General features: G+C 37.9%; 3 protein-coding genes across 7 annotated transcripts in view; 2 read left to right on the top strand and 1 right to left on the bottom strand.

Moving 5' to 3' along the window:
- Window positions 1–27451, top strand: part of ZDHHC15 (zinc finger DHHC-type palmitoyltransferase 15) — a 258275-nt gene that overhangs the window by 229495 nt on the left and 1329 nt on the right. The window lies entirely within an intron of this gene.
- The window catches only part of UPRT (uracil phosphoribosyltransferase homolog), a 32239-nt gene continuing 13057 nt past the window's right edge, over window positions 8270–27451 (bottom strand). For 3 of the 5 annotated variants that reach the window (XM_055269489.2, XM_055269492.1, XM_055269493.2), the window contains 6 exons: window positions 18186–18228; window positions 15300–15369; window positions 13878–13940; window positions 12969–13130; window positions 11901–11999; window positions 8270–9464 (listed from right to left, as the gene is read on the bottom strand). In XM_055269489.2, the coding sequence (XP_055125464.1) occupies window positions 9358–9464; window positions 11901–11999; window positions 12969–13130; window positions 13878–13940; window positions 15300–15369; window positions 18186–18228 (544 nt within the window). In that variant the 3' untranslated portion in view covers window positions 8270–9357. Of the gene's footprint in view, window positions 9465–11850; window positions 12000–12968; window positions 13131–13877; window positions 13941–15299; window positions 15370–18185; window positions 18229–27451 lie in introns of all 5 variants that reach the window. The other 2 variants (XM_055269491.2, XM_055269490.2) reach the window with 2 other exon arrangements.
- Window positions 20821–26597, top strand: LOC129476474 (interferon-stimulated 20 kDa exonuclease-like 2). The gene has a single exon (XM_063634710.1). It carries the CDS (start codon window positions 23885–23887, stop codon window positions 24947–24949), a length of 1065 nt encoding a protein of 354 aa, XP_063490780.1. The 5' UTR covers window positions 20821–23884; the 3' UTR covers window positions 24950–26597.

The raw sequence follows: 27451 nt of genomic DNA, 5'->3' as shown, positions 1-27451 counted from the left end.
AAAATTTTTGCAACCTACTCATCTGACAAAGGGCTAATATCCAGAATCTACAATCAACTCAAACACATTTACAAAAAAAAAACAAAGAACCCCATCAAAATATGGGCAAATGATATGAACAGGCACTTCTCAAAAGAAGACATTTATGCAGCCAAAAAACACATGAAAAAATGCTCATCATCACTGGCCATCAGAGAAATGCAAATCAAAACCACAATGAGATACCATCTCACACCAGTTAGAATGGTGATTATTATAAAGTCAGGAAACAACAGGTGCTGGAGAGGATGTGGAGAAATAGGAACACTTTTACACTGTTGGTGGGACTGTAAACTAGTTCAACCATTGTGGAAGTCAGTGTGGCGATTCCTCAGGGATCTAGAACTAGAAATACCATTTCACCCAGCCATCCCATTACTGGGTATATACCCAAAGGATTATAAATCATGCTGCTATAAAGACACATGCACACGTATGTTTATAGAGGCACTTTTCACAATAGCAAAGAGTTGGAACCAACCCAAATGTCCAACAACGATAGACTGGATTAAGAAAATGTGGCACATATACACCATGGAATACTATGCAGCCATAAAAAATGATGAGTTCATGTCCTCTGTAGGGACATGGATGAAACGAAATCATCATTCTCAGCAAACTATCACAAGGACAAAAAACCAAACACTGCATGTTCTCACTCATAGGTGGGAATTGAACCATGAGAATACAGGGACACAGGAAGGGGAACATCACACACTGGGGCCTGTTGTGGGGCGGGGGTAGGGGAGAGGTATAGCATTAGGAGATATACCTAATGCTGATTGACGAGTTAATGGGTGCAGCACACCAACATGGCACATGTATACATATGTAACAAACCTGCACGTTGTGCACATGTACCCTAAAACTTAAAGTATAATAATAATAAAATTTAAAAAAAGAAGAGAGAAGAATCAAATAGACACAATAAAAAAATGATAAAGGGGATATCACCACTGACACCACAGAAAAACACACTACCATCAGAGAACACTATAAACATCTGTACACAAATAAACTAGAAAATCTAGAAAAAATGTAAAAATTCCTGGACACATACACCCCCCAAAGACTAAACCAAGAAGTCGAATCCCTGAATATACCAATAACAAGTTCTGAAATTGAGGGAGTAATTAATAGCCTACCAACCGAAAAAAAAGCCCAGGACCAGATGGATTCACAGCCAAATTCTACCAGCATTACAAAGAAGAGCTGCTACCATTACTTCTGCAACTATTCCAAACAATAGAAAAAGAGGGACTCCTCCCTAACTCATTTTATGAGGCCAGCATCATCCTGATACCAAAGCCTGGCAGAGACACACACACAAAAAAGAAAATTTCAGGCAAATATCCCTGAAGAACATCAATGCAAAAATCCTCAATAAAATACTGACAAACAAAATCCAGTATCACATCAAAAAGCTTATCCACCACGATCAAGTTGGCATCATCCCTGGGATGCAAGGCTGGTTCAACATACACCAATCAATAAACATAATCCATCCAGTAAACAAAAACCAACGACAAAAACCACATGATTATCTCAATAGATGCAGAAAAGGACTTCGATAAAATTCAACACACCTTCATGTTGAAAACACTCAATAAACTAGGTATTGATAGAACATATCTCAAAATAATAGGAGCTATTTATGACAAACCCACAGCCAATATCATACTGAATGGGCAAAAGCTGGAAGCATTCTCTTTGAAAACTGGCACAAGACAAGGATGCCCTATCTCACCACTCCTATTCAACATAGTATTGGAAGTTCCAGCCAGGGCAATCAGGCAAGAGAAAGAAAGAAAGAGTATTCAAATAGGAACAGAGGAAGTCAAATTCTTTCTGTTTGCAGATGACATGATTGTATATTTAGAAAATCCCATTGTCTCAGCCCAAAATCTCCTTAAGCTGATAAGCAACTTCAGCAAAGTCTCAGGATACAAAATCAATGTGCAAAAATCACAAGCATTCCTATACACCAATAATAGACAGAGAGCCAAATCATGAGTGAACTCCCATTCACAGTTGCTACAAAGAGAATAAAATACGTAGGAATACAACTTAAAGGGACGTAGAGGACTTCCTCAAGGAGAACTACAAACCACTGCTCATGGAAATAAGAGAGGACACAAACAAATGGAAGAACATTCCATGCTCATGGATAGGAGGAACCAATATCGTGAAAACGGCCATACTACCCAAAGTAATTTATAGATTCAATGCTATCCCCTTCAAGCTACCAATGACTTTCTTCACAGAATTAGAAAATCTAAATTTCATATGGAACCAATAAAGAACCTGTATAGCAAGACAATCCTAACCAAAAAGAACAAAGCTGGAAGCATCACCCTGCCTAACTTCAAACTATGTTACAAGGCTACAGTAACCAAAACAGCATGGTACTGGTACCAAAACAGATATATAGACCAATGGAACAGAACAGAGATTTCAGAAATAATACCACACAACTACAACCATCAGATCTTTGACAAACCTGACAAAAATAAGCAATGGGGAATGGATTCCCTATTTAATAAATGGTGTTAGGAAAACTGGCTAGCCATATGCAGAAAACTGAAACTGGACCCGTTCCTTACACCTTATACAAAAATTAACTCAAGATGGATCAAAGACTAAAATGTAAGACCTAAAACCATAAAAACCCTAGAAGAAAACCTAGGCAATACCATTCAGGACATACGCATGGGCAAAGACTTCATGACTAAAACCCCAAAAGCAATGGCAACAAAAGCCAAAATTGACAAATGGGATCCAATTAAACTAAACAGCTTCTGCACAGAAAAAAAAAAACTATGATTAGAGTGAACAGGCTATCTTTTGAATGGGCAAAAATTTTTGCAATCTATCTATCTGACAAATGTCTAATATCCAGAATCTACAGGGAACTTAAACAAATTTACTAGAAAAAAACAGGCCCATCAAAAAGTGGGCAAAGGATATGAACAGACACTTCTCAAAAGAAGACATTTATGCAGCCAGCAAACATTGGGAAAAAAGCTCATCATCACTGGTCATTACAGAAATGCAAATCAAAATCACAATGAGATACCATCTCACACCAATTAGAATGGCAATCATTAAAAAGTCAGGAAACAACAGATGCTGGAGAGGATGTGGAGAAATAGGAATGCTTTTACACTGTTGGTGGGACTGTAAACTAGTTCAACCATTGTGGAAGACAGTGTGGCGATTCCTCAAGCATCTAGAATTAGAAATACCATTTGACCCAGCAATCCCATTATTGGGTATATACCCAAAGGATTATAAATCATTCTACTATAAAGACACATGCACACGTATGTTTATTGCAGCGCTATTTACAATAGCAAAGACTTGGAACCAACCCAAATGCCCATCAATGATAGACTGGATAAAGAAAATGTGGCACATATACACCATGGAATACTATGCAGCCACAAAAAAGAATGAGTTCATGTCCTTTCCAGGGACATGGATGAAGCCATCATTCTCAGCAAACTAACACAGGAACAGAAAAACAGACACCACATGTTCTCACTCACAAGTGGGAGTTAAACAATGAGAACACATGGACAAAGGGAGAGTAAGATCACACACTGGGCCTGTTGGGGCATGGGGAGCAAGGGGAAGGATAGTATTAGGACAAATACCTAATGCATGCGGGGCTCAAAACCTAGATGACAGGTTGATGGGTGCAGCAATCCACCATGGCACATGTATACCTATGTAACAAACCTGCACGTTCTGCATATGTATCCCAGAACTTAAAGTACATTTAAAAAATGAAAATACCTTTTTTCTTATTTCTTTTTATATCACTTTAAAAGTACTGAAAACAAACAAAAACCCACAATGTATTATAAGGTTTAACATGTGTGGAAGTAAAACATATCACAAAAATAGGAAACAGACTTGAGTGGGGGAATAGAAGTACATGAAGTTCTCCTTTTATTTTATTTTATTTTATTTTATTTTATTTTATTTTATTTTATTTTATTATTATACTTTAAGCTTTAGGGTATATGTGCACAATGTGCAGGTTTGTTACATATGTATACATGTGCCATGTGGGTGCACTGCACCCATTAACTCGTCATTTAGCATTAGGTATATCTCCTAATGCTGTCCCTCCCCCCTGCCCCCATACCACAACAGTCCCCAGAGTGTGATGTTCCCCTTCCTGTGTCCATGTGTTCTCATTGTTCGATTCCCACCTATGAGTGAGAACATGTGGTGTTTGTTTTTTGTCCTTGTGATAGTTTGCTGAGAATGATGATTTCGTTTCATCCATGTCCCTACAGAGGACATGAACTCATCATTTTTTATGGCTGCATAGTATTCCATGGTGTATATGTGCCACATTTTCTTAATCCAGTCTATCGTTGTTGGACATTTGGGTTGGTTCCAAGTCTTTGCTATTGTGAATAGTGCCACAATAAACATATGTGTGAATGTGTCTTCATAGCAGCATGATTTATAATCCTTTGGGTATATACCCAGTAATGGGATGGCTGGGTCAAATGGTATTTCTAGTTCTAGGTCCCTGAGGAATCGCCACACTGACTTCCACAATGGTTGAACTAGCTTACAGTCCCACCAACAGTGTAAAAGTGTTCCTATTTCTCCACATCCTCTCCAGCACCTATTGTTTCCTGACTTTTTAATGATCACCATTCTAACTGGTGTGAGATGGTATCTCACTGTGGTTTTGATTTGCATTTCTCTGATGGCCAGTGATGATGAGCATTTTTTCATGTGTTTTTTGGCTGCATATATGTCTTCTTTTGAGAAGTGTCTGTTCATGTCCTTCACCCACTTTTTGATGGGGTTGTTTGTTTTTTTCTTGTAAATTTGTTTGAGTTCATTGTAGATTCTGGATATTAGCCCTTTGTCAGATGAGTAGGTTGAGAAAATTTTCTCCCATTTTGTAGGTTGCCTGTTCACTCTGATGGTAGTTTCTTTTGCTGTGCAGAAGCTCTTTAGTTGAATTAGATCCTATTTGTCAATTTTGGCTTTTGTTGCCATTGCTTTTGGTGTTTTAGACATGAAGTCCTTGCCCATGCCTATGTCCTGAATGGTATTGCCTAGGTTTTCTTCTAGGGTTTTTATGGTTTTAGGTCTAACAGAAGTACATGAAGTTCTTATCTTATGCTTGAAGTGGGCTGTGATAAATTAAAGTTATATACTATAAACCCTAAAGGAACCACTAAAAGAACAAAGTATTGCATCTAATATAATCCAAATAGATAAAAAGGAATAATAAATAATAATGCAAAAGAACATAGAAAAAGAGGAAAAAGTGAATAATGAACAAATAGAAGGCAAATAGCAAGATGGTAGATTTTAAACCAATCATATCAATAATCACATTAAATAAAAATGGTCTAAACATCCTGATTAGAAGGCAGAGACTGTCAAATTGGAAAAATAAAGCAAGACCCAACTCTAGGTTACCTATAAGAAACCCAGATTAAATATAAAAACAATTCAGGTGTCATGGCACATGCTTGTCGTCCCAGCTACTCAGGAAATAGGAGTTGAAGTCCAACATGGGCAATATTGCAAGACTCTGTCTCTAGAAATAAAATTTTGAAATGTTTAATTAAAAAAATCTATAAAAACACAAATAGGGCTGGGTGTGATGGCTCAAACATGTAATCTCATGGCTTTGAGAGGCTAAGGTGTGAGGATCCCTTGATGCCAAGAGTTCAAGATCAGCCTGGGCAACTTAGCAAGACCCCATCTCTACAAAAAAAATTAAAAATTAGCCAGGTGTAGTGATGCATGCCTGTAGTCCTGCCTACTTGGGAGGCTGGGGCAGGAGGATCACTTTAACCTAGGAGTTCAAGGTTACAGTGAGCTATGATCATGCCATTGCATTCTGGCCGGGGTGATGGAATGAGACCCTGTCTCAAAAAAACCCCCCACACATAAGTTAAAAGTAAAAGAATGAGGCCAGGCATGGTGGCTCACACCTGTAATGCCAGCACTTTGAAAAGTTGAGGCGGGCAGATCACTTGAGGTCAGGAGTTCGAGTACAGCCTGGCCAATGTGGTGAAACCCCATCTCTACTAAGAATACACAAATTAGCCAGGCATAGCGGTATACATCTGTAGTCCCAGCTACTTGGGAGGCTGAGACAGGAGCATCACTTGAACCCAGGAGGCAGAGGTTGCAGTGAGCCAAGATGACGCCATTGCACTCCAGCGTGGGTGACAGAGTGAATGAGACTCCATCTCAAAAAAAAAAATTAAAAGGATGAATAAAGATATGCCATGTTAATATTATTCAAAAGCAAGCCAGCATATTTACATTAACATCAGGCAAAGTAGATTTCAGAAGAATAACAGGGATAAAAGGGAATATTTCATGATAAAGAGTCAGCTTATCAAGAGAACATAAAAATCCTAAAAGTTTACACTCCTAACAACAAAGCTTCAAAATACATAAAGCAAAACCTGATAAAACTGAAAGGAGAAACAAACAAATATAAATTTTAGTCAGAGATTTCATCAATCCTCTCCCAACAACTGATAGAATAAGTAGACAGAAAGTCAGTAAAGTTGCCTCAGAAGGAGCAGACGAAAAAAGAGAAAATCAGTAAAGTAGAAGACTTGAACAACACTATCAACCAACTTAACCTAATTGACATAGAACACTCTATCCAAAAATGGCAGGATAAAACATGGTTTTCAAGCACACATGGAAGATTTACCAAAAGAGACTATATTCTGGGCCATAAAACAAGTCTCCATAAATTTAAAAGGATTCAAATAATAAGAAGTATATTCTCTCACCACAATGGGATTAAATTAGAAAGCAATAACAGAAAGAAATCTGGAAAATCCCATATTTGGAAATTAAATGACACGTTTCTAAATAACCCTGGGTCAAAGAAGAAATGAAAAATGAGCAATTATTTTAATATAAATGAAAATGAAACATACTATATCAAAATTTGTGAGGTACAGCTAAATCAATATTTATAGGAAAACTTATAACATTAAATGCTTGTATTATAAAAGAAATGTCTTAAATCAAAATGTGGTCTCCAAAACAACGTTAGCATCTCGTGGGAACTTGTTAGGCTGCAGCAATCTGTGGCCCTCTAGGTGATTCTGATGCACATTCAAGTTTTGAGAACCACTGCATATACGATTGGAGTGTTGTTTTTATTGTGCTAGGGTATGTTCTTCAGTAAGGAATATACACAGTTTATACTACTCTGAAGTTCACATTACTTAAAAACAATCTTGTTTTGAATAGTCTGTTAATCTTGTGTTAAATTTAGAATACTTAAAAAATGTCCCATGCTCAAAGAGTCCTGCAAGTGATTAACCCTACAAATAATGCCTCATTTCCTAAAAAGACCCAAACTTCAAAACCCATAGGTATAATTTTCTTGAAATCTAGAGAGGGATAGAAGACAAACATCGGGGGGACTATGACCTCATCGAATACTTCCTACTGTTCATTCTAGGCCCTTCATGTGGGAACCAAATGTAGTCAACTAAATATCAATTGAGGAACAAAGACATGTTAAATCTAAATGGCTGGTAATACAAAAATAATTTGCTTAAAATATGGTTTTATATCTACACTTGAATATAAATTTGTCTGCTGTTTTGGAAAGTCACCTCAAATGAAATACTGAAGCCCTAACATAAGCACTAATTTAGAAGCATTAACTCCTATAGTGGTAGGCATCATCTTTTCAACTAGTTTGATGCACCAATCTCAAGCATATCTGTTCTCCAGCTAAATTTGCTGGTTCACATCTGTGCTGGGAGAGGGAGATAGAAATTCTGGCTTTAACGGGCTTTAGTTATAACTTCTGTTAGTCAGGAGTAAACAAAATCCATACTGTATCAAGACAGTTAACTGACAAGTATAGATGAGAATTTCAGTAACAACTTGAAAGCAACATTTGCCATGGAAGAACTGTAATATGAGTAATCTATTAATCTCAATTTATTATATGACAGTCTTCAAAAATAAAGGGAAAAATATACTGAAGTTCTTCTAGTATTCTAGTCTCCAAAGGAAAAATATAATCCAATCTGCACCAGGCTTCCTTCCTTTCCCCCAATCTTTGCTGATTTCATCAGCTTTGATTCTTTCAAAGACATTTCCTTCTGCTCTTTTCTGTGCTTTTGAACAGAGGCCCACAACAGCTGCCTGTGGGGCCATGGGAGTATAATTAATCAAGTAATCAGCTAGCCAACACTGTTAAAATGTTTTAATATCAATGTAAAATGAGATCAGAGTTTTACAAGCAGATTTCAGAACACCAACATTGATTTCCAAAATGGTTTCTCTCCCTTTCAGAAGCCTAAAGAGGAACATATACAAATCTTGGGGGTTTTTATAAAAAACACGGGTTTTTTTCTATTTTAATACATACACAGTTGACAAACATGCAAAATAACTAATTTCCAAATCAAAGGTCTCTAGCAGAAACATCCAAATTAAAAATGAAGCATTTAAATTTACTTACTGGCCATGAAATCCAGCAAGAAACCACCCTTTCTCCCACACTTCAGAAAAACCACCAATTCCTTCCTAGAGAATTGATGGCATTAACAGTACTTGGCTCTCCCTTGTCAGCATCCAGACATCCCCGGTTCAATCTTGTAAATTAATGTTACAGTTCCAATTACTAAAAATGCCCCACTATCTTCTTCACTGCATTACAGCTTAGCAAGGCACCTACCAACAATGCAGTTTGGGAAATGAGCCATGAAGAACATAATGGCCTGAGAGTTAACCATACATCCTAGGTCTGCCAATTGAATGAGGACATTAATGGGAATGTAAAATTCCAGGAGACATTCTTTTATTCTCCTCTCCAAGTTACTAGCATGTCCAGTATCAGAAAGAAAACAGTAGAGGAATGTGGCAATAGCCACATATATGAAACCTTACCAGAGCTAAAACCAAACTAAACAAAATGCAAACTACAGTGGGACAAAGAACTGACTCATTTGAGTTTTATTTGTGGCTTCAAGCAACCTCCAAACTAAGAGGCTCATAAATTAGGAAATAATTTTAATGCACTGAGGATTCAGTAATTTGCATTAGAATATTATTAAAATTTATGTTTTGTAAGAATTGCATATACTTCATTGTTGAATTCGGTGCCAACAGTAAACAAATAACTAAATGAGATATAACCTCAAATATACCCACTTCCAAAACTAAAAAGCATTTTAACACATTTTTCTCTGCCACCCTCAATTGAATCAGTAAAACAAATAGAAAATCAAAACATGATTGTAATATTACACAAGATAATTATTTTACTTAAATAACTTAGTCTGTTCCAAAGTATTTCTGTCCAAAATGTGTAGGTGCAACAGGATGAACTTCAGTAGTTAAAATTGTGATCTCTGGAAACTCCTGAATGATTGATTTGGCACCTTCAAAAAAAAAAAGTTATTATGGTAGGATATTTTGGTAACACCAGTTGTAATTCAGGAATTTTGTAGTTATTGCCACTAGGTCTAAAATTGACAGAAGAATTGACAGAAAGCAATGATCTTTGGATACCTAATCAGACTTGGTTAATCTCTTCCTTTTTATAAAGTCTGAAAAGCTTTGACAGTAGTCAGACTATGCACCCTCCATCTCACTAATACATTCTTAGAATTATTATTTTATACTCAAGTTGAAAAATATAATTATTCAGTTATAGAAACTTTCCCCCTAAAGAGTATTTTTTATTTTGTTTTATTTTAAAGGTGACTGTAATAGAGTGAATACAGTCCTTTTTAAAATGAGGATCACAGGCCAGGCACAGTGCCTCAAGCCTGTAATCTCAGAGCTTTAGAAGGCTGAGGCAGGAGGATCACTCAAGGCCAGGAGTTTGAGACCAGCCTAGGCCACACAGCAACACCCTATCTCTATTAAAAAAATTAAAGATGATCACACATAAGATGATGGTTTCCCAACTGAAACACTGTGAAACAAGCATAGTGTTTCACAATGTACTTGCTTTTCACAGAAAAAGCTGGTGTGTCAGAGCACGCCAGCTTTTTAGAAGTTAGGACTCTAGCTTATGGGGAGGGGAATAGGTAGGGAAAGGTAACAAGGACTAGGATATTCATTGTAGAGTGATTTGGCATAAGAAAAAATGTGAAAGTATGTAAATAACTCACAATAAGGAAATGGTTAAATAAATAACATATTCAAAGGATGTAATATATAACTGTTAAATCATATTTTTGGAAAATATTGAATGGCATCAAAAAATGTACATGGTAAATGTAAAAATGTAAAAAATATATAAATAACAGCATTAGAATCACATAAAATGTTATCACCAAGCTTAGAGATGACCAATACAAATTATGACTATTTTAATTACCCTGTCGAACTAAAAATCCATAGCAAAGTTGCCACAGAATAAAATTTTTCAGCTATAAATGTCAAAGAATAGTACACCATTCTCATGTATACTATTAGAACTAAAAATAGTGCTTTTCTATTCCCAAAGGCAAAAATTTTAATAATTACTGGATTCTCTCAATATTTTCAATGCCACCTGTGTTTTATATATATAAATGATAACTAAGCAAATCACCTTTTGTTACCACCAACATTTGAACTACAAGTAATATTTGGTTATGAAACAGCAAAGTAATCAAACAGGCCATAACTCCTATCAATAACCTACTGAAACCAGCTTTCCCAACTAGATATACTGTAGCCTCTTCAGAACTGGCTAAGACTTAGAAATTTTGGAAATGAGAAAACACCTGACTAGAGAAGCCATATATTGCCCTTTTTAAAAATTATGAAGCAAATACAAATTCAATGTACAACATTTGAAAAATACCAATTTAAAGCTTAAAAATAAAATGAAAAGCACTTAGAATCCCACCAGCCTAAAATAACCACTATTAATATTGTGTATGCATTTTGAAACCAAAATTGAAACAACATTGTGTGTCTGTCTAGCCTCTCATGCTAAGGAAAGATTTATTAGGTTCCATATTAAATCCAACACTGATTTTTATAATTAAAATAGTCATAATTGGTACTGGTCATCTCCAAGCTTGGTGATAACACTTTACCCTATTCTAATGCTGTTATTTTTATACTGCTTTTTTACATTTACCATGTACATTTTTGGATGCCATTCAATATTTTCCAAAAACATGATTTAACAGTTACATAATAGTATATCCTTTGAATATATATTATTTAACCATTTCCTTATTGTGAGTCATTTGTATACTTTCACATTTTTTCTTATACCAAATAACTCTACAATAAACATCCTAGAAGCTAAATTTCTACATGCACCTATAATTATTTTCTTAAAATATATTCCCAATTGTTCTATAATGTACGGCAAAAAACACTAGGATATTAAGTTAGGTACACCTCCTTCAGGAAATGGAGAACACACAGTTCTCTCTGCTCTTTGAGCAGAAGTCTAACTTTAAAAACTTCTGCTCTTCACTTCACACTTGCAAAGATTACTTCAGTAAGACTACAGGGCTAGCTAGAACCTTAAGTTTCTTGCTGTTTGTGAGCAGTTCTCAGCCTCAGGTGGGGAGCCAAGGGAAATAGGAACCTTTGAGTCATTTGCAGGCCAAACCAGGAAAACAATTGCAATTCTTTTAAATGGGGTTAGTTTATACTTCTCTATTTGCATTTGAACATTAGAATGGTATAAAATGTTATCACTAAGCTTAGAGATGACAAACACAAGTTATAATTACCCAAATTAGATTCAGATTTAATGTGAAAGCAGATAAACTTTTCCTCAGGATTAGAAGCTAGAAAATGCATACTTACCCACCTCAGGACTATATGGAGCCCTAGTTACTGCCTCATGCTGAACTCACCATGAGGAGTGGAGAACAGACTGAGTAGGATGATAACACTGGGTTGAACTCCATGTTCTATAAGAACCTTTACAGCTTCTATTACAGTATTTCCAGTGCCTGGAATCAAAAGATAACCAAATGGATTAGCAACCTTAACATTCATTTTTAAATGTCTTTTTTCTATTTTTTTGGCGGGGGGGACAGGGACTCACTCTGTCACTCAGGCTGGAGTGTAGTGGCATGATCTCGGCCCACTGCAGCCTTGACTTCCCAGGCTCAAGCCATCCTCCCACCTCAGCCTCCCAAGTAGCTGGGACTATAGGCACATGCCACCACACCCAGCTACTTTTTCTATTTATTTCAGAAATGGGTTCTCCATATGTTGCCCAGGCTGGTCATAAACTCCTGGGCTCAAGCGATCCTTCCACCTCAACCTCCCAAAGTGCTGGGATTACAGGTGTGAGCCACAGCACCCATCCACAAAATGTCTTTGAAGTAAGAGCAATATAGCAATCTAACGTAAGAAACCACTTCATATGAAGGTACTTGTTCTTTATCCGTGCTATCTTCAATAATGAACATGACACATACACTTTTCAGTTATCAAATACCAAGCCCTAAATTCATTTAGTATATGAGATATCAAATTTAACATATTCCCTCTCACCTCCCTTAAAGACCATGCCAAGTGTGGTCTGAGTAAGCTTAAGAAAGAGAACAGAATAGCAGGAAAAAATATTACCTCCAGAAAGAATAAATTATTGAGGAAAATCACTGCTGTACTCATTAGGCTAAGGAGGAGATATGTTTCAATATATTTTCTGTATTCCATATATTTTGCCTCATTAAATCCTTTGTTTCAATGTGTTCAAGACAGAAGCTTGTTGGGGCTAATAAGGTCTGACTACTGTATATTCTCTTATTATGCAATAAAAACTCTCCAGTGAACTGCCCGGGGCAGTTTTCCCACCTGAGAAAAAAACATTTAGAAACTATTTTTGCCTTTTATGTAAGGGTACCTAGGAGGCAGGCACTAAGTTGAATTTAAACCTAACCAACGGTTACAAATAAATGGAAGCCACTCACTGAGAATTGGATACATCAGAAGGACTTTTCTCCGGTAAATGTCTGGGGGGAATTTGGCATAATATACTTTGGCTCTTTGTGTCTCCTCATCACTCTGAATCAGGATCTTTCCAATTCGTATGGATCGACAGCAGTCTCGTAAACCTTGTTCCATTGCCTCACCTTGAAGAAGAAAAAAGAAAGAAAAAAGATTAGGGGAAAGAGAGAAAGTCCAAGAATAGGCCAAAGTATAGTTTGTCACTGTTATTAATACAAAAAGGAAGGAAGATGAAAATAATTATTTTGAAGCTGACAGCTTTTATTTCTGATATGCTCATATTTCATACTTAGTGGAGGTTAATGAAACCAGGTTAAGGGCTGGTTTATGAAACTAGAATAAGCTAGTTTTACTGCTGGCTTACAAGTTTTAGAGCTGTCATGCTTCCGTGATTATAGGAAATAAAGTATTTTGTTGAGCAGCTCCCCGAGCTTTTTAAATATCAGGAATATTTTTATCTCTATTATTTCAAAGAAGCCTTTAAACCACCTAAATTTGTGACTTTTGTCTGAGAAAATGCAAAAGATTTATGGAAGAATAAAGGCCATATTCCCTCAGTCTTCAAACTGCCCTGTTCTCCCCAAGATAGCATCATCACATCCTCCTATCCTCCCATCCTCCCCTGAATCTCTTTGAAAGCTGGCTTGCCCATGGGAGCACTCTATTAGGGAATATGCTCTGTAGTTAAAATTAGCCAAACCTAGCCTCATACAGGCCATGACTCCACAGCACCATGAGGCTAGATAACACAGGTGGCGAGATTTAACTAAGGGCAGGCTGCAATTATGACAGACAAGCCTGCCTCTCTTCTGGAAAACAGCAACCATTTCTATGCATACAGAGAGACAAAAATCACACACATGTGAACCTACCGCTTCTCATTATGCTGACCCCACAATTTCCCTTCTCAAATTTCACTCCTTCATACTTGTACCCTGTCAGGAAATAAAACCAAAGAATTTATCTTTCATCACTGGAGTAACCTACTTATTTTATAAAGTGTCTATGGTTTAAAGTAGATGAGCACAAAGCAACCCTTGTTCAGACACACTGTATAATGCCTGAGATTCCCTGTGGAAATAATGACATGAGTCATGATTTTTCAGTTATTTCTTAATTCTTCATAAGAAACCTGTGGGGGCCGGGCGCGGTGGCTCACGCTTGTAATCCCAGCACTTTGGGAGGCCGAGGCGGGCGGATCACAAGGTCAGGAGATCGAGACCACGGTGAAACCCCGTCTCTACTAAAAAAAATACAAAAAATTAGCCGGGCGTGATGGCGGGCGCCTGTAGTCCCAGCTACTCGGAGAGGTTGAGGCAGGAGAATGGCGTGAACCCGGGAGGTGGAGCTTGCAGTGAGCCGAGATCGCACCACTGCACTCCAGCCTGAGTGAGAGAGCGAGACTCCGTCTCAAAAAAAAAAAAGAAACCTGTGGGGATAATGGGGAGAGGCAGACTTCATTGAATGGGAATAGGACTTATTATAACATAATATTCACATACACATGCCTCAAACTGAATTCAAAGGAGAATCACTGCACTCTGAGAATGCTATATACCCCATCAATTCAAACTGGGACCCCACTGTGAGCCACAGCAGAAAGCTTCCTCATTCCATTCTTCTTTATGAGCCTCCATTCTGCCTTAAAAGGAGAAGAAAGTGGCTGAAATAGTTATTAAGACATGCTCAACTCGTGGTCTCATCCTGAATTTGTGTCAATTATGATGCTACAAACTCAGTCCCAAGTTTCATAAAGTCAATCCTTTGAATAGAACAGTTTTACATTATTTACTAAACCAAATCATAATTTCAAATCCCTGAAACAGGGATCTTTGGCTACTTTCTATTAAAGGATAGAACAATGCACCTTCTCCAATTCTTATCATTTTTAGTTTTCTTTTTTACTGTCTATCCTTTTTTAACATGTAATTTCAGTGCCAAAACAGACTTGCCCATTTGTGCTCACCAGCAGCTTTCCCATAGAGATGAAGATAAGCTGCCAGCAATTCTTAACTATGGTCTCAATGGGCCATCATCAGAGGCAACACCTGCATGCTGAAGAGTATTTTTTTTTTAACCTTTAACTTGAATTGACAAGCAAGCCATTAACAAAAAGTCATCTACACAGATTTCTTTCCCAAATGCCTGAGTTTTTTTTAAGATTTTAAAAGAATAGCTCCACCTAGCCTCTTCATTTTGCATTTTTAGTTTACTTAGATTGCTTTACTTACATCTTTCCCCATTCTAGCTCAGAATTTTTATGAGGAAAATTTGAGAATAACAGCCCTAGTTACCTGTTGGAGTGGTCACCATGCATTCTTTATATGGCAGCTGATTCAATCCCTCTTCCACAACAAGTCTGATCTAGAGAGTCAAACGAAGAAGAAGTTGAGAACCTGCTGGGAATCTCCTATTAGCTGTTAGCTTCAGTAGCTGAACAATAGGCAGAGTCATGAACACACTAGGCAAAGGTTTCACTTATGGAGGCAGTAAGGGGCCCCCTATCATGTGTTAGATACGGGGATAGATCCAAATGCCATGCTACTTGCTGCTAGGTATCCAACCTCAGATAGGCACATGATTGCCACCAAAGGGCTCCAATATGCCTTCTGATTCTCATTCTGTCAGTCCAGACTATGAGGGACACAAAACTCCAGCAAGTGACAACAGTCATGGCAAGCACTCTTGGAAGTAATATACTTCTTATTATTCTGGAAATAGTGCTCACTGGGAATTTCTCTGCTTTATTCAGTACCTTGGAAATCATTAAGTCAGATTATTTTTAACAAAGTCCCACCATAATGTAAATAAAGCCTGAAACTTCTTTAGAGGAAATAAATGAGTGCACTGGCTGAACCAATTTACTGAGCTTGAAGGAGGATCCAGTAAAATGCACTGGGGCTTCTCATCTAAAGAAAAGGCTCATATCAATCGTAATGTGTAGTACAAAGGAAACCATCACTCAGAACTACTAGAAGAGCCTCCAAAAACAAGATATGGTAATCCCATGAACAACCAAAGCCAACTATGATAAAAGTAATGCTGAGTCTGCAATGCACATTTTATCCAATCAATATTACATTACTGATTGAGAATCTGCAACAGCAGGGAGAAGCACCAGGCCCTATGCTCCGTTATCACAACATACAATAACACCCTGCTGCCATTAAAACAATCAATTCTAAATAAGCCAGGATTTTGTCAGCCTGCAGCATCAGACAGAGGGCCCAGGCACCTCATGAATACTGCATATGCGTGCATACTCACCTCCAGCCACCATCTTTTGTGGAGATTTATTTTTTATGAGCAAATTACAACGGTAAAAGAGGATTCTTTTCTTTGAAGAGCCTAGATCTTTTCCTCCTAGTAACAGTCCTCTAATGAGTCTTACCTCCTATCCCCATCCCCTCCAACACTGGGACAGAAATTAGTGTGCCCAACTCTTACAGGAGAGCATAAAATCAGAAGAGTGACTAAAATATAAAGAACCCAACGATCTGAGGGCCAAGGAAGCCAACCCTGACAAATTCAGGATAAAATTAATATATATTAATGACATGTGCTGCAGGAGATAGTGTACTAGAAATCCTCAAGAAGATAAACCTAAATAGCTCCAGTCTCTACCACAACCACAACAGACCCTTTCTCACCCCATATCAGGACCTTCAAAGCCACCTGCAGAGAACAGAGAGAGGTCCAAATCATCATCCCCTCAGGCGAATTATGCCATAGGTCCTTACTATCTCATTGGGCTAAGATTATGCTTGCCCTTTCAGGGAAGCATCTTACAATAACCATGAACTTAACTCCTACTTTCTATAGAAAAAGAGCATAAGAACAGCAAAAGAAAGAGGAACCATTTTCTACCAGTAAACACCAAAACAGCAGCCATTAAGATACAAGTTCTTCAAGCCTGTTCTTTCAGTTTGATAAAAGCATAAAAGACAGAATGACCTAACTATTGCTCTAGGAATGTCAACCACATTTATCTTGTTACTATACAAGGGTTATTACTGCCACTGAAAACTCAAATAATTTTAAATAAAATTGGTCTCTGAACCAAGAATATTTATGATGAAAAGCAGAACAGGAGTTGTCTATGCTCTTTTGGAATAAATTCCTCAGGCAAAACCTAAATGAAAAGTTTCATGCCTTTTTTTCATATTCCTTTTAATCATCTACCTTAATCTGATTATAACTTTGGGGCTAAGAAGCCACGTTCATTCCTTTCTTTCCCAAACTAAATTTGTACTTAGTTTGTAAATCTAGTATTTAGATCATAAACACCATGAGATTAGGGACCATGCCTACATTCTTCACTACTGTATCTCATCTCTCTGGACACAGCCTAGCACAATGCCTGATTCACACAAGTTTAGTGAAATACATTCATGAAATATACACTAAACTTCATGAATATACACTAAATATAAATATACATTAAACTATATATAAATATAAATATACACTAAACTTCCCTGAATGTAATGTATTTTCTGCTGTGGATTAAAACTAATAGCCACAGCAGAAAACATGTCAACCTCACTTCAAGCACTGAGCACGCTTAGATATTAACACAAGAAGAAAACACAGTGCTTACCCTGAAGACAAACCAATTTGGACTGAGATCCTCTCAGATCCCACTAGCTAAACAGAACTGGGCTTGGTCAATCCTTAATAGGAAGTGCCTGAGGAAAGCATAGACAGTCAAATGTACTATTTCACATGTGAAGGCTAGTACAGGAAAGAAGAGGCAAAATAAGCCTCCCCCTGCCGCCGCCATAAACTACAAGAAATATATATTTTTGTACATTCGTTGGATACCACAAGTGTAACTATGAGGTCTCCTTACATTTTTGGTTTTCTTTTAATGTACTTCACTGCCCTAAGAGGAGGCACTTAAGAATTGCTGAGACTTAAGTTCCCAAGATCCATTTGAGAGGTAGTGGTATCTCAGAAATACAGGGAATTAGTTCATGGGTAATGCTTTGTGGTGAAAAGTATTGAAGTAGATCTTTAATGCAACAGTGAAACAATACTTCATTAGCCTAGCAAGATGATGGTTACTTAGCACAATCTCTTTCAGCCCCAGAATCCTCTAGAACAAAAATATCCCGTGGTCTACCATGGTTATATCACTAGGCAAAACAATGAAATGAAAATGAAAAGCCCCCACCTACCAAACGATCCGCAGAAAACATGAAGTCACCTCTACTGGCTGTCCTAAAAAAAGATAATACAAGTTTTAGTCTAAATTAGAGCTTTATGTTATTTAATATGTACAGTAACACTGATATTAAGACCTATAACATACTAAAAGCTTAAATGCTTACATGTACAGACTATTACTGAGGCAAGATACTTTTTACTAGGATACAGGCACCTAAATGAGATGACTTGATCAATAATGAAAATGCTTATTTGATACCAACATTAGAGACTGGAACTGAAAAGATCATGCAGTCCCCCCACTGAGCTGCCCAAGTACATATTAGTCAACTGGGAGATGAACAAGTTACCCCTGGAGGGTGAGAGCAAGCTCAGAGCTAAAGTTGAGAGGAAACTTTGCAGTAAGAAAAGCAGTTTCTCCCCATTCTCCCCCTCAATTCACCTTGATCTAAACCCCACATTACCAAGATAAGTAACCCAACTACTTTGTAATCCTTTTTGGAACTAGAATGGTACCAATAAATAAATCCTCTACTTTTGCTACTGCTTTCAAAAACATATAAACTAATTTCTGAGAACTCATTCTCAAATAATTGATAATTTGTTCCTTTTGACTGTTTTTTCAAATGAGTACTTCATTCCCTTTCTGCCATTTTCCTGTCCATTTCCCCTGGTCAATATCCTAAGGGAACCAAGTAATAATAATCCAGGGCTACGTCTACCCACAAGCTGTTAACGAGCCAAAAAGGGAATGTTAAATAACTGATGTTATTTCTGTACATAAAAATGTGGTATTGTTCCTCATCCTTCTTCCATATAAGTTAAGTGATCTGACTGAATGGATTGATTTACAGCTTACGTACTTAAAAATCTCCATCTGCCTATCTATGGACTACCTAAAGTATTCTCCAAAACAGCCTCAAAATGATATATGCAAACACATATTATCTCAGTATATCATTAATTTCCACTCTTTTGCCTCAAGTTGCATTTGATTTCTCTGAGATGGAAAAAGCAATGAAATAGCCCGGACACAAATGGCATTAGGTTTCTTAGAGTAACCACAGTTCTATCATACTACAGATATTAGCTCTCTAAAATATAAACCACAATTGAGCAACAGCAAGAATATAGGTCTGTGTTGTTTATTTACAAAAATTCCTTAAACTCAGAAAACTCTATCCACACATACCTACACACACACAGAGCCCCTTTAAAACAGGCTCAATTTCATGTACTGTGGTTTTCAAATAAGACTATACAATTACACCAGCAACTTTCATTTATATAATTAATCTTCACTACAGTGAACTACAAAAAATACTGAAACCTACTGCTCTGTTTACTAGGTCTATACAAACTTACCTAGGCAGCCAGAACATAGTTTTTCAACAAGAAAGAAGTCTGGATTTGACTTAAAGACACATGCAGTGTTATATATTACAGGAGACACCTGAAATGTCAGTTTTAATTCTGAACAGTTAGATATCACTTTATTACAGAGAAACAGTATATTAGGTTAAGTGATCAGAGTCGCCCAAATCTGTTATTTTACTTTGGAATCAAACATTTTACCACCTTTCACACCCTCCCCCACAAAAAAAAAATCAGCCTCAGCTGATAACTTTTGCATAATAAGCACCTGCTTTCTCTATATTCCAAAAAAGGTACACACTATGAGAACCTAATATGAGCTGTTATCTCTTGACAGCTATTTGACCTCCAATAAAATCATTTACCACTCCAAGTAACTCTACTACGAGCTGTAATTACTTACCTATTTCCTGCTGTATAGACAGACTTCAGATCCATACTATTCATTTTAAATCCATTTAGAAATTAAAGTATATCTAGAATACAATAAGTTGACCTCGTTTTTTTTTTTTAAAAATTCCACAATGGCCTTCAATATCATATTTAAATCTTTAACATTGTTAAGACTAGAGCTTCATAAAGCAGGTATTTACTTGTTGTATCAATGAAGCTGCATGTATTCTCTGAGGCTCTATTTTAGACAAAACACTAGGCTGAATTATTTGTTAACAGGGATGTTTTAATATGAACCAGACTCCAGATCTTCTTCATTCCACACACTTCATTTTAAATCATAACCGTAATCTCTCCTACTGGAAAAAAAGCTTTGAAAGACACATTAATTATCTTCTATCTGATAATAGTTCCAAATAAAGTCTAATGTAAAATAATCACAATGTAAAAAACACACACACATCCCTGGAATATTTTTAACTATATCTAAATAACCAAATATCAAATACTTAAACAGATAATGATATCCAGGCACTTGTAATCCAAAGTATAGATATCTAATTAATGTTAAGCTGAGCACATTTTAAATTGTACAAATCCCAAGCAGGTTTAGCGATGCAAATTTAACCATATCTGAGAACCCACTTTTCGTCACACCTCCTCACATAAACAAATGTGTCACACACCTGTAGCAATAAGACAAACGCCAAAGGCAGTCATTTTAAAAAGTGATCTTCACACTGAAACAACAAAAGAATGGGATTCATACTGGAAGCCAAATCCTGATTTTTTAATTTACTTTTTTTCAACTTTTATTTTACATTCAGGGGGTACATGTGCAGGTTTTTTACCTGGGTGTATTGCATGATGCTGAGGTTTGGGGTACAAATGATCCTATCACCCAGGTACTTAGTATAGTACACAACAGTTAGTTTCCCAACTCTTGTCCCCCTCCATCCTTCCCACATTTAGTAGTCCCCAGTGTCTACTGTTGCCATCTTCATGTCCATGAGTACCCAGTGTTTAGCTCCCATTTATAAGTGAGAACATGCAGTATTTGATTTTCTGTTGCTGTGTTAATTCGCTTAGGATAATGGCCTCCAGCTGCATCCATGTTACTGCAAAGAACATGATTTCATTCTTTTCTATGGCTACATAGGATTCCATCATATATATTTACCACACTTTCTTTATCCAATCCACTGTTGATGGGCACCTACATTGATTCCATGTCGTTGCTATTGTAAATACTGTTGTGATGAACATACAGGTGCATGTGGTTTTTTGGTAGAACAATTTGTTTTCATTGGAATATTTACCCAGTAATGGGATTCTTCGGTCAAATGGTTTCTAATAATTTGAGAAATCTTGAAACAGCTTTCCACACTGGCTGAACTAATTTACATTCTTACCAACAGTGTATAAGCATCTTCTTTTCTACAGAGCCTTGCCAAGATCTGTTGTTTTTTGACTTTTTAATAATCACCATTCTAACGGGTGTGAGATGGTATTTCATTGTGGTTTTGATTTGCATTTATCTGATGATTAATGATGATAAGCATTTTTTCATATGTTTGTTGGCTGCTTGTATGTCTTCTTTTGAAAAGTGTCTGTTTATGTCTTTTGCACCTTTTTAAGGGGGTTGTTTTTTGCTTGTTCAATGTGTTTAAGTTCCTTACAGATTTCTGGATATTACACCTTTGTCAGATTCAGAGTTTGTGAATATTTTCTCCCATTCTGTAGGTTGTCTGTTTACTCTGTTGATAGTTTCTTTTGCTGTGCAGAAGCTCTTTAGTTTAATTAGGTCTCACTTGTCAATTTTTGTTTTTGCTGCAATTGCTTTTGAGGACTTTGTCATAAATTCCCAAGGCCAATGGTAAGAAGGGTAATTACTAGGTTTTCTTCCATGATTCTTGTAGTTTGAGGTCTTACATGTAAATATTTAATCCATCTTAAGTTTTCTACATGTTGAAAAGTGGGGGTCCAGTTTCATTCTTCTGCATATGGATAGCCAGCTATCCCCAAACCATTTATTGAATAGGTAATCTTTCCCTATTCCTTATTTTTGTTGGCTTTGTCGAAGATTAAATAGCTGTAAGTCTGTGGCTTTATTTCTGGGTTCTCTATTCTGTTCTATCAGTCTGTGTGTCTGTTTTTTCACCAGTACCATGCTGTTTTGGTTACTGTGGCCTTGTAGTATAGTTTGAAGTCAGGTAATGTGATGCCTCCAGCTTTGTTCTTTTTGCTTAGGATTGCTTTGGCTATTCTGGCTCTTTTGGGGCTCCATGTGAATTTTAGAATAGTTTTTTTTCCAATTCTGAGAAAAATAATGTTGGTAGTTTGAGAGGAATAGCATTGGATCTATAGATTGCTTTGGGCAGTATGTCCATTTTACCAAAATTGATTCTTCCAATCCATGTGCATGAAATGTTTTCTACTGTGTCATCTATGATTTCTTTTAGCTGTGTTTTCTAGATCTTTTTGTAGAGATCTTCATCCCCTTGGTTAGATGTATTCCTAGGTATTTTTTTGCAGCTATTGTAAATGGAACTTTTTTTCATTTATTTACTTTATAGATATGGGGTCTCACTATATTGCCCAGGCTGGTCTTGAACTCCTCAGCTCAAGTGATCCTCCTGCTTTGGCCTCCCCGTGTGCTTGGATTACTGGCATGAGCCACCATGCCCAGCCCTGTAAATATGATTGTGTTCTTGATTTGGCTCTCAGCTTGAATATCATTGGTGTATATAAATGCTACTGATTTTGGTACATTGATTTTGTATTCTGAAATATTACTGAAGTCATTTATCAGTTCCAGGAGCCTTTTGGTGGAATCTATAGGGTTTTCTATGTATAGAATCATATTTTCCATGAAGAGAGATAGTTTGACAACTTCTTTTCCTATTTGGTTGCCTTTTATTTATTTCTCTTGCCTGATAGCTCTTGCTAGCACTTCCAGTACTGTGTTGAATAGGAGTGGTGAAAGTGAGTATCCTCGTCTTGTTCCAGTTTTCAAGGGAAATGCTTCCAGTTTTTGCCCATTCAGTACAGTGTTGGCTGTGGGTTTGTTACAGATATATGGCTCATATTATTTTCAGGTATTTTCCTTTGGTAACTAGGAAATGGTTTTTGGAGGGTTTTATGATAAATGGATGGTATACTTTATCAAAAGCTTTCTCTGCAGCTGTTGAGATGATCATATATTTTAAAATTATTTTTATGTGTTGAATCACATTTAGTGATTTGCATATGTTGAATTTTCCTTGCATCCCAGTAATGGCACCTACTTGATCATAGTGAATTAACTTTTTGATGTGCTGTTGAATTTGTTTCGCTAGTATTTTGTTGAGGACTTTTGCATCTATTTTCATCATAAGTGGCTTGAAGTTTTCTTTTTTCATTGTGTCTTTGCCAGGTTTTGTTATCAGGGCGATGCTGGATTCATTGGATTCACAGAATGAGTTAGGGAGGAGTCCTTCCTCCTTGATTTTTTTGGAATAGTTTCAGTAGAATTGGTATAAGCTCTTGTATGTCTGGTAGAATTCAATTGTGACTCTATCTGATCCAGGTCTTCTTTAGGTTGGTAAGTTTTTCACTACTTATTCAATTTTGGAACTTAATGTTGGTCTGTTCAGGGTTTCAATTTCTTCCTAATTCGGCTTCCGGTCTTAGCTGGACCCATCTGGGAGGTAGGTTTGTGAGCGTGAGAGATCAACCTGTACCGCGGGCATCCGACATATGCTTATCCAGGTGGGCTGCCTCGAGCCTCAATCCCACCCCTGCGCTGGCCTAGGAGCTCAGTTACCAGGGTCACTTTCTTCCCCAGGGTATACTACAGACCTCCACATGCTGGACAGTAGGATTCAGCAGAGAATGAGTCCCACATCCTCTTTTCATCCATAAGCCACTCTTCCCAACTACTCTTCCGCCTTCCACTGTCCCTATGTCTACTTTACTGCTCAATCTGGATTTTGGGGAACCTCCTCCCAAAAAGGCATTAGAAGGAAATGCCAAGCACCGAAATTCTGTCAAGAAGCGGAAGCTTTTAGAATGGAGAGGCTTTCTGAGTAAAAAGAACCAACCCCCTAGCAAGGCGCCTAAGTTGCACTCTGAATCTCCAAAGAAAGGGGAAACTCCTATGGTGGATGGCACTTGGAAGACCCCTTCCTTCCCAAAAAAGAAGAAGACAGCTGCCTCCAGCAATGGGTCAGGACAGCCCCTGGACAAGAAAGCTGCAGTGTCTTGGTTGACCCCTGCCCCTTCAAAAAAGGCTGATTCTGTTGCTGCTAAAGTAGATTTGCTGGGGGAGTTCCAGAGTGCCCTTCCAAAGATCAATAGCCACCCAACCCACTCTCAGAAGAAGAGCTCCCAGAAGAAATCCTCTAAAAAGAACTGTCCTCAGAAGAATGCCCCACAGAACTCCACCCAAGCTCATTCAGAGAATAAATGCTCCGGAGCATCCCAGAAGTTGCCACGGAAGATGGTGGCAATTGACTGTGAGATGGTGGGCACAGGACCAAAGGGGCATGTTAGTTCCTTGGCTCGATGTAGCATTGTCAACTACAACGGAGATGTGCTTTATGACGAGTACATTCTTCCCCCCTGCCACATTGTGGACTACCGAACCAGGTGGGGTGGTATCCGGAAGCAGCACATGGTGAATGCCACACCCTTCAAGATTGCTCAAGGCCAGATCTTGAAGATACTTGCAGGGAAGATAGTGGTGGGGTATGCCATCCACAACGACTTCAAAGCCCTTCAGTACTTTCACCCCAAGTCCCTCACCCGTGACACCTCCCATATCCCCCCCCCCAACCAGAAGACTGACTGCCCGGAGAATGCCACCATATCTCTGAAGCATCTCACCAAGAAGCTGCTAAACTGGGATATCCAGGTTGGGAAGAGCGGACATTCCTCTGTGGAAGATGCCCAGGCCACCATGGAGCTGTACAAGTTGGTTGAAGTCGAGTGGGAAGAGCACCTAGCCCAGAATCCCCCTACAGACTAGTGGCAGTTGGGATGCTGGTGATATGGGGAGGCAGAGGCAGTGCCCAGAGAAACAGGGCAGTGGACCAATGGACAGCTCCACCAGCTCCACATCTTTGGAAGCTAGATGTGTGGGGAGAGAGAAGCTCTACCCCAGACTTAATACCAATTGAAATTTCACCTCAGGTGTTGTGTCCTGTGTCTGGTTAAGTGTCCCATGGAAGGGGGAAGCCTTCACGTCAGAACCCAGCCCTATACTGTTTACTTCTTAAATGGTGCTAACCACAGGTGTCCCAGGGTGCTCTGTGCCAGTTAAGATTTTTAACTTTCAAGGGGCAAGGCATACTGGGAAACATAGTTTCCCAAACTGCCTTATCACTTGGGTGGACATATGTCTCCTTTTATGCCTTTTGGTCTTGAGTAATTAACAGCATCCTCTTCCATGCTCAGAAGTGTTCTGGTTGGGGCCAGGCATGGTGGCTCACGCCTGTAATCCCAACACTTAGAGAGGCCAAGGCGGGCAGATCACCTGAGATCAGGAGTTCAAGACCAGCCTGGCCAACATGGCAAAATCCCGTTCTCTACTACAAATACAAAAAATTTGTGGGGTGTGGTGGCGGGCGCCTGTAATCCTAGCTACTCGGGAGGCTGACGCAGGAGAATCGCTTGAGCCCAGGAGGCGGAGATTGCAGTGAGCCGAGATCGCGTCACTGCCCTCCAGCCTGGGTGACAAGAGTAAGACTCCATCTCCAAAAAAAAAAAAAAAGAAGTGTCCTGGTTGGTTAATAAATTGTGCAGTCCCTGCCGGGCACAGTGGCTCACGCCTGTAATCCCAGCACTTTGGGAGGCCGAGGTGGGCAGATCACGAGGTCAGGAGATTGAGACCATCCTGGCTAACATGGTGAAACCCCGTCTCTACTAAAAATACAAAAAATTAGCTGGGTGTGGTGGCAGGCACCTGTAGTTCCAGCTACTCAGGAGGCTGAGGCAGAAGAATGGCGTGAACCCAGGAGGTGGAGCTTGCAGTGAGCCGAGACTGTGCCACTACACTCCAGCCTGGGCCATGGCCACAGAGTGAGACTCCGTCTCAAAAAAAAAAAAAAAAAATTATGTGGTCCCTTTCCATGTCACAGAGTCTGCTTTTGGCTCAGAGTCTATATCTAGCCTGTGTCAGGATATTGCCTGTTCTTCCCACCTTGACTTCCAGGGCAGCCATCACTGGTGAGCTTTAGTTCTTCTTAGGGTTCCAAGGCATTAGAAGTAAGAGTGTAGTTTGGAAATCAACTTTTGTGATTTAGGAAAGCTGTCTCTTTCCTAAGGTAATAGGGGGTTTATTTCATTTAGGCCCCAATTGGTAGGTTTTAAAATAATTTATAAAGTGTTTTAATAATTTGGTTGTCTTTTTTACCTTGCTAAAGCAAGCCTCTAAAAACTTAAATTATTCCCTTGATAAATTTTTATAATGGAAAAAAAAATTTCTTCCTAATTCAATTTTAGGAGAATGTTTGTTTCCAGGAATGTATCCATTTCCTCTAGATCTTCTAGTTTTTGCATCTAGAGTTGTTCATAATAGTCTCTGAGGATCTTTTGTATTTACATGGGATTATTCGTAATGTCACCTTTGCCTTTTCAGATTGTGCTTATTTGGATCTTCTCTCTTTTTTTCTTTGTTAATTTAGCTAATGGTCTATCGATTTTGTTTATCCTTTCAAAGAAGTAACTTTTGATTTTGTTGATCCTCTGTATGAATTTTTGTGTATCAATTTCATTCACTTCCACTCCGACTTTAATTATGTATTTTCTTCTGCTAGCTTTGGGGTTAGTTTTTTCTTGTTTTTCTAGTTCCTCTAGGTGTGACATTAGATTGTTAATGAGATCTTTTTAACTTTTTGAGGTGTTTAGCACTATAAACTCTTAATGCTGCTTTTGCTGCATCCCAGAGATTTTGGTATGTTGTGTCTGTGTTTTATTTCAAAGAATTTTTTGCAAATCCCCAATTTAATGTGGACTTGTTAAACCTGACTCTTTCCTAAATATTAAGTGAGACTGTCTATAAAGCACTTTAACATTTCCTGGGGCTGTAGCAATTGTATATATTTAAAAATATCTACATCTCATAGTAGACCCAAACCAACATGAAACCTTTTAAGAGTCTCACTGATCTTTCTTTCAATAAACTAATATTTACTTATCTACAAGATATAGAAATATGAAAAAGAGGAATGTTTTTATAATATTAAAATGTTAAGATTGGGAGCTTCTCCCATTTTCTTACTAGGCCTCACTACTACTAGTACTATTACTATTATTACAACTTCTAAATGGAGGGATTCTCTCCTGGGATAATTACAACTTCAATTCTCACAGCAGATATTGACATTTTATCACTCATTCTCTTTCTTCTTTCTATTCAGAATACACTTAACAACCCTCATCTTTTTTTTACAAAAATCAATTTAACAACTACATATACATACATATGTGTGTGTTTGTGACATATATATATCCTAAATCACAAAGACTT

The sequence above is a fragment of the Symphalangus syndactylus genome, chromosome X (assembly GCF_028878055.3).
Source record: "Symphalangus syndactylus isolate Jambi chromosome X, NHGRI_mSymSyn1-v2.1_pri, whole genome shotgun sequence".
Taxonomy (NCBI): Eukaryota; Metazoa; Chordata; class Mammalia; order Primates; family Hylobatidae; genus Symphalangus; species Symphalangus syndactylus.
Note: the sequence above shows the minus strand (reverse complement) of the source record. Positions and strands in the feature narration are given on the sequence as shown.